An 11,135-nucleotide genomic window follows, 5' to 3' on the forward strand; every position below is an offset into this window, starting at 1 on the left:
TTCATGGAGATGAAATAGTACATGGGGATTTGTTTTCTAGTGTGGTTTGAGTTTTTGCTTGCTTGTTTGTTTTTTTAAATATCCCTTTGAGGGATGCATCAAGTAGAAGCTAGGTCTGTAAGGATTTATGTATCCAAAGCGAAAGATTATCCTCAGCAGATAGCAGGATGCAGTTTGGCTGTCATTTCCTTGTGTCTTCTGTGGTAGCAAGGCTGTGTTGTTTCACCTTGCTTATTTTGTCTCCAGAATTATTGAACTGAATGGCCACAAGCCACCCCTCACCTACAAGCGCTTCCAGGCCATCATTAGCCGTATGGAGCTGCCAAAGAAGCCAGTGAGCACTGTAATAAGCCAGCAGATGGAAATGTGTAAAGTGGACATCCAGGAGAACCACGACGATGTGTACGGGGTCCCATCCCTGGAAGAGCTGGGTATGTGTTGACAGTGAAGACAAGGGTTAACTGCCAGCTGAAACTGATCTGGTGAAGCTCTTTCTGATGGCCAGAGTGTGCCCAGGACAACTCCAGTGTTCTCTGATCTGGGCTGCCTCTAGCTGTTAGAAGCAGCCTAATGGTATCAGCGAGTGCTGGACCTCATGAAAACACACTGCTGTCCCTCGCACTACTGTTGATGCACAGCATCCCCTTTAGCATTGCTCTGCAATGCCCTGCATCTGTCCTTATGTTCTTTGCTGTACTGAGCATGTAACCACCCTATCAGTGTCTCATGTCCTCGCCAGCTGCTTTCCTCCTCCTGCCATCTATGACACGTTGTGTAACAGACCTGAAGAGGTGTACTAACTCTGTACCAGGCTCAGATCATTTCATTCACTTGTTGCCAAGCAGCACCACTTTGAGAGCTTAGCAAGACAAAAGATGTTACAGAAATTTCTTTCACTCCTCCCGCTATGCCTTATGGTCCTGTATTTTTGTTGGAGAAGGAGCATGAATAGAGAGCGAGGAATGCAAGGCGTGAATCTAAATGCAAGGGAGAAAAACGATTAATGCAGAAAACTGCCTTCTTGTGTATGACTGGAGGCTCAACACCAGCTTTAGAGGAGTATCACCTTGTACCTTAAGGCACAGTTTCAGCAGTCATGTAAAAGCAGAGGGCTTCACAACAGGAGTATCCTGAGGGTTGCAGTCTGTCTGAGGTAGATCTGTTTCCTTTATTGTCTGGCCTAATGTGAGACTGCCTGCAACCTTACACTGCTTTGCTTGCTGCCAGGGGAGGCTCCTCTGTCAGCCCAGAATAGTGCAGGTCAGCTGCATTATTGCTTCTCCTTTTGCATCAGCTCTTCAGCACTAATCCACTGCTTTCCTCAGCACCAGCTTTCAGAAGAATAGGAGCCTCACCAGGAGCAGCCAGGCTATTTAGTGAGCCACTGGCGTCCATGGCAAAGTATTTTGTAAGGCAGAGCTGTGGAGCAGACGTTCCTTTCCCAGCTGCTCTGGCCTTTGGAGCAGAACCCTGTGGGTGGTGCTGACACACAAGAGAGTGCTGGCGTAGGAGCAATGGAAAAAGGCCCCAGAAGGCTGCCTGAAGCATTGCAGGGAAAGGCCCTCGTAGTGCAACGTCGTGAGCAGGCTCTTCTCGTGTTCCATGTGATTTGCCTGCTGTAGAAGGACTAGGGTAGCAAGTAAGCCATGTTAGGCAACTGCAGTATGTAGTCTTGCTGTTATTAATGCTTAATTGCATCTATACCCTTTGTGTAGGTGTGGCTTCAAATCTTAACAAGTTCTTTCCTGCAGGCTTTCCTACGGATGGTCTTGCCCCTGCAGTTTGGCAAGGCGGGGAGACGGAAGCCTTGGCACGGCTGGATAAACACTTGGAAAGAAAGGTAACGCCTGTTATTTAATTCCTGCACACTGTGCTTACGAATTACAAATGTTGAGCATTGGCCATTGCTGTGTTTCCCTGCTCTTCCTAGCAGTGGCCGCAGCATTCATCTCTGGAAGGGGCATCTAGAGTTGGAGTACTCCTGTGGTCTTGGCTTGTTTGTGGAGCAGGGAGCTCCTGGGCTTCCTCATGCCCAAAGAAGTAGAGCTGTATGTTAATTATGCTGCTGTTCGAAGGAAGCACATAAGATTCTTTTCCTTGTTTCTACTCCTTAGTTTCCTTTAGAGGAGTGTAAACTTGGAAACTCTCCTGTAAGTTGCTCTGTCCCTGCTGCAGACTGCACACCATCTGGTTTTGTCTTTAGCTGAGGTATTAGTGTGAGTACATGCTCATAAAAGAATGCCTTCCCCATGTACATCAGGCTGTTAATATGTTGTCTCACTGGCTGGCATTCCTTGAGCCGCTTGCTGAAATACCCAATTTTTTTCTATGAGGCACATATTCTTGATTATAGTGTACAAGGCAAGCAATTTCAAAGTAATGAAAGATGACCCAGCTGCAGAGGCATGACTCAATTTTAACCAGTTTGTATCTTTTCAATGCTGGGTAGCTTGGTGGCAGTTGTAGAGATGAAAGCATAAATTCTTGTGCTGAAGGGGGAATAAACTGTCAATGTGATGCTCCACAAAAAGGTCTGAATTTCCCTAATTTTCTTGTTCAGCATGTGAAATGAGATAGACGTACCTGGATATAAACAATTGTGTTAGCTTGTGTCCCTAGGAGCTCTCAGGGTTATTAGCTCCTGCATGCAAAGCAGACTTAGTCCTTTTCTTAGCCAAAATGATTAACTGGTTTAAATCGTGGAGCAAAGGTTTTACATTTCTTGAATGGGGTGTGGGGATTGGGACTGCCCACTTGAGATCTCTCCCAGCAGTGGTTGGAGGTATATAGAAGAGATTCTGCTGTCAGACCTGAACGGCTTCCCCACCTGCACAGAGTCCTGCCCTTATCAGTATTGTACAAATTTTGGGTTTTTTTTGGCTCATTTCTCCTGACTCTCTCTAGGCATGGGTTGCAAATTACGAAAGACCAAGAATGAATGCCAATTCATTGCTGGCCAGCCCTACAGGACTCAGTCCCTACCTGCGATTTGGCTGCTTGTCCTGTCGCTTGTTTTACTACCGTCTCTGGGAGCTGTATAAGAAGGTAAGACAACAGGTTAATGTGGAGAGGAGGCTGGTTTTGAGCATAGTGTGATGCTGGTTTCCAGTGTGCCAGAACAGCTGCAAAAGTTACTGTTGCCTCCGTTGTGTTCAGCTGTTGGGCTAAGCTTCTTGCTACTACAGAAGAGGCTCTTGGGTGAGGGAAAGTGGTTCTCCTGTATACACTTGAGCAAACCTTAAATCTGCCAGTACCCGGTTCTTCAACCTGGACTCCTGCATTGTGAGAAGTGTAGAGATTTTTCCTGTTAGTTTTGGGTTGTTCAAGTCTCTTCTCGGTCTACTAAGTGAGCTAAAAGCAGCGCTGACTTTACTACCTGGGGTTTCTGGTGAAGGGTGATGTGGAACCTTTATGGATCTGCACTTTTATGGCAGTTGTCAGTAGCTGTGTATAAATGCATGGCTGCCTTACAGCTCAGCTGTATGAAGCCAGTCCTGCCCTGCTTGTGAATACCCTTGTTTCCTCCTCTACAGGTAAAGCGGAACAGCACACCCCCCCTCTCTCTGTACGGACAGCTTCTGTGGCGGGGGTTTTTCTCAACAGCAGCCACAAACAAACCCAAGGTTGGTCGTATGGAGGGGAACCCCATCTGCATCCAAATCCCCTGGGACAGGAACCCCGAAGCATTGGCAAAGTGGGCAGAGGGCAAGACAGGCTTCCCTTGGATCGATGCAATCATGACCCAACTAAGACAGGAAGGGTGGATCCACCATCTGGCCAGGCATGCGGTGGCCTGCTTCCTGACCAGGGGCGACCTCTGGATCAGCTGGGAGTCAGGAGTCAGGGTGAGTCTGGCATTTCCAGAGGCTTGCAGGAGGCCGTAAGGAAACTTGCTGCAAGGATGGGCACACAGGTATGGCTTTTGCTTCGCATATAAAAGTTGCATGGAAGAGAGGATTTGCTAGCAGGCTCTTGGCCTGCCAACAGCCTGACTTTTTTCTGCCATGAGGCTCTGACAGTACCAAGAGTCTCCAGTAACCATAACTAAATGTTAGTGGGACCCACTGGTAAATATGGACTGGGGTTTTGGGGGCTTTTTAATTTTTTCTTAAGAGTTCTCTTAGTCCATCTATTTTCTTTGCAAGTTCAATGTCACTTTATAACCGGACCTTTTCCTCATTGTATAATCCATCAGTGCGCCGGTTAGGGAACGCTCCATGACTGTGAAATCTGAGTCTAGAGTCTCTCAAGGAAAGAGGTAAAAGACCTTTCTCTTGGGCCATCTGAAGGGACAGACAGCTTGAACCTATCCAGTGTACATACTGCTCTACACAAAAAGCGGAGGCAGTGGCATCTTGTCACAAAGCTGACAAAGCAGAGCATAGCTGAAAGTGCGTCATAGGGTCAGATGCTAAAAGCACAGCATCTGTGCATGGATGCGAGTGAGTTACTGCTGAAACCTGTCCATTCCTTGGTGGTGGTGTGCTCTGGGACCTTCAGAAGGGTTCTTCCCTCTTGCTTTGGTGCTTGTTCTTCTGTGCAGCATCTGCCTGCTTCCCAGGGTTAGTGCTTTGCTCTTGTTATGCCTGCCAGGTTAGGATCAATCCCTAAAGCTTGCTGCAACACTGGGTAGTGATTTAGTCTGTAGCTGCACGAGACATAAGACAGCACTTTATCAGCGTGAGCAGACAGTGCCTCCCTATGCTATGAAAGCGTCAGGAAATGAGATATATTGACCAGCCAACTGGCTTCAGACAGCAGATTGCCTCTTTGCTGCTGCTCTAGTTCCTAGGAGCTGTTCTCACAGCTCAGTGCCTGCCATTTGAAATAGCATCTTGGGTCCTGCCCCAAAGTCCTGCCTGGGGAGGGTTTCACTGCCTTTTCCTTTAATTGTTGCAGGTATTTGACGAACTGTTACTGGATGCAGATTTCAGTGTAAATGCAGGCAGCTGGATGTGGCTTTCATGCAGTGCATTCTTCCAGCAGTTCTTCCACTGTTACTGCCCTGTGGGCTTTGGACGTCGCACAGACCCCAGTGGTGACTATGTTAAGTAAGTGATGTGACTGGAGCTTCTGTCTTGCTTGATGTGTTAGCGTAAGTCCTTCAGTAGCTGACGGGTGTGTGGAGCTTTCTGTGCATTGTGAATGCTGCATTGCTGCACTTCTAAGTGGTGTTTGTGCATCTCTTTACTTGTGTTGCAGGAGGTATCTGCCCAAACTAAAGGGCTTCCCCTCACGATATATCTACGAACCATGGAATGCTCCAGAGTCTGTGCAGAAAGCAGCCAAGTGCATCATTGGGGTGGACTACCCCAAACCCATGGTGAACCATGCGGAGACCAGCCGACTGAACATTGAACGCATGAAGCAGATTTACCAGCAGCTGTCGCGCTATAGGGGGCTCTGTAAGTACCAACAATAGTGAAAGATTTTGTGTTTAGTAGGAGATAAAATACTGTGAAGAGAGGTCATTATTTAAAGTAGAGAGCACTTGTCTCTCTGGCCAGGCCGTGCAAGAGGAAGTAGTCCCTGCCAAAGCTGCTCAGTCATTTTCCAGGGAGAGCTCCGTTGAGCTCTTGGACAGGTAAGAGTGGGGTTTGGTTAGTTTTGAGAGCTGGTAATGGCACGGCACCATTTATATGCCACCAATTGTCCAGTCTTCACTTTGGAAAAAGCTAGGCAGAGCATTCTGAATAAATATGCTGTTAGATCACAGTGGCTGTCTGCGGCCAGCACTGGGTGAGCACAGCTCTGAACTCATCCAGCTTTGGGATATAGATGTGCTGGTTAGTGATTACTAAGATGTTTCCATGTCAAAGGCTTCTCCCACCCCAGGAGTTGTTTGTTTCTTAACTGTGTTCCTCTTGCCTCTCTCTAGGTTTACTGGCATCAGTCCCTTCATGTGTGGAAGATCTCAGTGGCCCAGTCGCAGACTCGGTGTCAGGGCAGGGCTGCAGCACCAGTACAGGTGAGCTGGAGCTATTTGTGTGCTTCTGAGATAGTTTCTTGTCGACTTCAAGGCTACAGGCAGGAGAGAGAGATCCTTTTCTAATAAGAAGAGGATGTGGAGCTGGGAAAACATAGATCACAATTGCCTTCCTTTAGGCTTTCTTTAGAAGTCCCCAGTGAGCCTTCATTCCTAAAAGGGCTGAAGGATAGGAGTTCATTAAAGTGAATCTTCTGTTTCCTGTGTGGGATCGTATGCAGCCAGCTAAGGGAGAACTACAGATCACTGTAGGGCACAGATCACTGTAGGGCTGATCAGGTATAATTAAGCTGCCCTCCATCAGAGGATACTTTTGTGTTTGCTCTGAGAGACTTAATTATTCTGCTTTTAACAAAGTTTGTGCAAAAGTTTTCAAGAAGGCTGTGGCAACATCTCTGTGCTTGTGCACTGCATATTCTTCTTTCTCCCAGCTCTATAGCAGGTTAGGCTAGGGAGTACTTGTGAAGAGATCTATAGGCAGGGGAAACGTTGCAATGACTCTTCTTCCTCTACAGCGATGAGGCTGACACAAGCAGACCAGGCTTCTCCAAAGCGCAAACACGAGGGAGCAGAAGAGCTGTGTGCTGAAGAACTATACAAACGAGCCAAAGTGACGGATCTCCCTGCTCCAGAGATCCCTGGCAAGAGTTCATGATTGTGAGTAGTCCCATGTGTGATCTGGCCTAAACTACCTTGTTCTGGCAGTTAGCATGATTCAATCTTACTTGCTCCCTGCATTTTAATGAACAAAATGGACTTGGTTGTGGAGGGAGGTGGGTCTTAAATGTAATTCCATAGCCTTATAATTTGGCAGTAGTCTGCCCTCTGGTTGTTGAGCTTTTGCCTGACAAGCTGTTAATTCAGTTGTCCAGCAGAGAGCAGTACCCTGTTAGTAGAACAATCACAGAGCACAGTTGTTCATGGATTTGTTCTAGTGAGGCTGCTTCTCCTTCCACAGTGGGTTTGCAGCCAGGTTTGCTCATGCGGTGGGAGTACAGGCTGGAAGAGGGGAGTAAGCAGGTCTAGGTATCTGCCTGAAGTGCTCCAGCTCCCAGGAGGGAGGAGCTTGTCGCATGTACTGCCAATTTTTCAGTATGAGTGGGAGGTCAAGGCAAGTTCTGTCTTTTGCTTTCTCCTACAGCCAGTGACAAACACCTTGCAAGTGAAGAGTGAGAGTGCTGAAGAAGGTGACCAGAGGAGTAGGGACTGCTGCCACAGAAGGACTGGAACTTGGGATCCGCAACAGAAAATCTGGAGTCTCATATAAATGTGTAATTCCAATAGCTGCCACAAAAGGGCACTGCATTACTTGTGCTTGGGAATATTTGGCTTTCTGGTCTCCAGAGAGACAAATGTATCTCTTCTCAGCCATGCTCAAAATCTGCCCACACTTAAGGGGGCAAGAGCCTTCTATCAGCTTGTTCACTCCCGGGTGTATCTTTCTTTTCTGACAATGGCTCAGTGCATGTGACTTGATGCGCTGATGTAGGGTGCAGCATCTGAGCATCTCAGAAATAGTAAACGGGCTTTCGCATCACTAGTACTAGGCTGTGAGGTGCGCTGATTAATTCAGATTAGAGTAGGAATTGAGAAGGAAGCTGCTACAACGTCAAAAATAGAGTACTCATCCTACAAGAGAGCAGGAAAATTTCAGTATTTCTTTCATTAGGCTAGACTGATGGAGATATAAGTGCTTTCTGAGTAAATCAAGGTGGTATTTGTGGGATGGAAACAAAATGAAGGACAACTGTAGCACAAGAACAAGGAGATACAAATCTGAACACTAGAAAGGCACTTAAAATTTTCCCTGTACACCTGAAAGGCACTTAAAACTTTCCCTGCAGAAGAATCTCCCTGCTGCAAGGTGAGCCATAGTACTGTTGCCTGGAACAGGCAGCTTCAGAGCAGTTTGATGTGTGGGGGCAAGGGACTCTGAGAGAAGGAGGAATTCTTCAGAGAAAAAGATCATGCCTTGATATGAGTAAAGCAGTCTCCCAGAAGCTTGCTGGTCCGAATAATATGGGAGCTAAACCTGGGCCCTGCACTGTGCAGCATTTCCTTCCGAGTGAGAGCTCTCTCGAAGGGAACGACTGGTGTCTGGTGTGAGTGCCTCATGCCAGTGGGGGATGTGTTACACATCAGCTCCTTGAAGTGAGTCTTCCTCGGGCTTGGTCCGTTGTCCATTCTATGTGGATATTTGCTCTTTCCTGTGTTGACGTCTGTGTTTCAAGTTTCTACACGGTGTACTCCTGTTCCTCCTACCCTGCACACTGCTCCTTCTTGCCATTTGCATTCACACTGGTGCTTTGTAGTCTAGCAGAACAACTGTGTAGCTTTCCTGGCTCTTAACCATACGCTCCTTGGCCTGGTCCTGTTACACATCATTTCAGCACAGTGCTGGCAGAGCGCCTCTGCTTGCCTTCCCCACTAAGAGGGCAAGAGAGGGTAGTACTGCAGAAGAGCCTCTCTTTTGGCCATTTTCAAGAGGGATTAGATCGAGTAGCTAACCTTGTGCGATGGTCTGCTGTTGGCACTGTTCTCATTTGCTGTCCGAAACCTTTCATCTTCGCCTGGCACAGATGGTGTGGGGCTATAGGTGAGCTTAGGCAGCTAACAGCTTGGGGAGCGTGGTTGTCTCCCGCTCTGATAATCAGGTTCAGTTTTGGAGCCCGCGTTTGAACCCAGAGCAGTGGGGCTGCGAATAGAAACTGACTCAAATGTATCTGGGAAACCTGGAGTGCTCGAATTGGGTTTGTGAGTTAATTTATTAAATAGCTGAATAACATTTCCTTCCCACTCATCTCCCTGGGGCATCGACCCTAGATTCCTTTTCCCAAAGGGATCCATGGGGTAGACTGACCAAGTAAACAAGAGTCACTTTTCCTGCCCTCATTTTCTTCTTAACTACTATTCATAGTGTCTGCATGGTGGGTAACCCAGCAATCATCAGGTTTTGTTTCCTTCACTCTGACCCAGACCTTACTCCCACTGTCCTGAGGGTAAAAAGGTAATAAAGAAAGAGACCTTCCACCCCATCTTCTGCTGCAGAGAGAAGAAAGGGGAAAGACATGCACTTTGTACACTTAGGTTCTAGAATTTGTGACTTCTGTCATTTGGAGAGTTCCATGCTTAGGCAACGGTCTGTAAATATGACCTTTTTTTTATATATAAATGTCTTTAACCTTTTCTTTGCTGTCATTCAAATTATTTTGTTTGGTAAGTGTCATTTTTGGGGCTGGATCCATGAGGATACGGAGCCAAAGGGAGGGGAGGCAAAGTCTCTTAGAAGGCTTTGTGGGTGCAGAGGAAATCACATTTGCAAGGTTTTTCCCTGTGACATCTCAATGTGATCCTTGTGGCACCTGGATGAGCTGCAGTTCAGGTAGTAGAACTCAAAAGGACACGGAGAAGCACAAAGCTAACCAAACATAAGGGAAATACTTTCTGCAAGAGACCTGTTAAATAGGCTGGGATTCATCCACTTTGATATCTTTTCCCAGTTGAAACAATAAAGGTGGGTAAAACTGTGTGACAAAGAAGCAGAACAGGGGATGGTTGTTCACTTTTTTGTGTAATATTTAGGATTGGGCATGTTCAATTAAATCACAAGATGGCAGATTGAACAACGCTGCACCTTTCTTAACATAGATGTTTTCTGTGGTCAGCTCTTCCTTCATTGTGGGTGCTAACAGTCTGACTGAATTCAGAAAGGCTCAGCCACTTCATGGGGAAAGAAAAAGCCATCAATAACCATTAGTGAAGATACCATCTTTGTTTCAGGAAGGAGCATAAGATTGCTGGAGGCTGAGATAACAAAGGAAGCATCATGAAATGAGTGCCAGTTTGAGGATTTCCATTTCCTGGGATAATGGCTGTTTTCTGGGGCTAGGTGGCAATATCTGACCTGAAATAGGCACCCCCAAAGCAGGCACAGGGTGAGCTCATTGCCTGGGAGGCGAGAGCAGCTGGGTTTTGGTACTGTGAGAGCAGTGGCTCTCAGGATGATCCCCAGGGCGGTGTGGAGGCTCCTTTAGACTGCGAAGGTGGGCGCTGGGGCAGAGAAGTGCCCACAGAGCACTTCAACGTGTGTCTCCTGTCCGTGACTGAGCCTTGCTCTTGCAGTTCTTCAGCTAAGTTGTGAACTGATATTAAATACACCATGACTTATCAATCTAGTAACTAGCTAGGATGCAGCTGGAGTAAAGTTCTGCTTGTGCGTTATGCCGCCATCCTCAGTGCTCCTGTGACTGGAATCTTTTTTTGTCTTTGAAGAATTCGATGAGGTACGTTATTTTCTTAGTAACCAGCATGACTTCAGGAATTGGAAGTAGCCGTGACATCTCATCCAGGTTTGGCCATGGGGCTGATCTAGAACAGAAGTTGCTAGAGCCTTGGCCTCGGGTGGGTACGTTCAGATAGCATCCATCCCAAACACCAGCTAAGCAATTGTTACAAACAATCCAACAAAGCCAAGACACAACTTTAAAACATTTTGTGTTTATAAGCGTTTAAAATTTGGAGCCTAATTTGTTTGTCAAGTTTGAGAAGTAAAACACGGTTTTTGAAGATGCAGGGTGTTTCAAAGATGTGCTGGAGATCAAAGGGTGTGTCTGGTCTGCAAAGAGGGCAACAGGTACAGTTCGTTGGACTGAGGGAGGATGCAGTCAAGGCTCATGCTATTGCTGAGCTGTTCTCTTGTCTCCAGCAAGGACCTTGTGGGCTTGAGGAAGTAACACTCAAATGCTTAAAGTGGCTTGTAAGTGGCTTGTACATGACAGAAACCTTTTGAAAATAGCAGCTCATACCTTAGCAGATGAAGAGCTAGGATGACAGCAAACTCAGTCCAGCTTTCTCTACCCAGAGTGTAATAATGTGAACTAAACCTGGAAAGGTTGGATTTGAGGCTCCTTCTCTGTGCTGGCCAGAACATCTGTTCACCCTGACAAAGGAATGATGGTGATGTGGCTAGGGGTGGAAACTGGCTAACCTTGGGTTTCCAGCAGAGAGTAACTGCCTGGTCCATGTGCTGGTGGTTGGGAAAACTCTCTTCCCCCGTGTCTCTTCTGTCTGCACAGAGGAGGAGCTGGAGCAGCTTCAGGAGGGGATGGCTGAAAGGGTTGGAAGTAGAAAACACACATGGATATGAAGA

The 11,135-nt window shown here is 47.0% G+C and overlaps 1 protein-coding gene across 1 annotated transcript; it reads left to right on the forward strand.

The window, feature by feature from the left end:
- Nucleotides 1-246: 246 nt before the first annotated feature.
- CRY2 (cryptochrome circadian clock 2) lies at nucleotides 247-7,456 on the forward strand (the record flags this gene model as incomplete). Its single annotated transcript, XM_010076092.1, has 9 exons — nucleotides 247-431; nucleotides 1,752-1,840; nucleotides 2,905-3,045; nucleotides 3,534-3,845; nucleotides 4,900-5,051; nucleotides 5,203-5,405; nucleotides 5,879-5,968; nucleotides 6,502-6,643; nucleotides 7,128-7,456. Coding segments are annotated over 8 exons (1,312 nt in total), but the record flags the coding sequence as incomplete, so codon positions are not given.
- Nucleotides 7,457-11,135: the final 3,679 nt, after the last annotated feature.

This window comes from Pterocles gutturalis, unplaced genomic scaffold (genome assembly GCF_000699245.1).
Source record: "Pterocles gutturalis isolate BGI_N339 unplaced genomic scaffold, ASM69924v1 scaffold12308, whole genome shotgun sequence".
NCBI lineage: Eukaryota > Metazoa > Chordata > Aves > Pterocliformes > Pteroclidae > Pterocles > Pterocles gutturalis.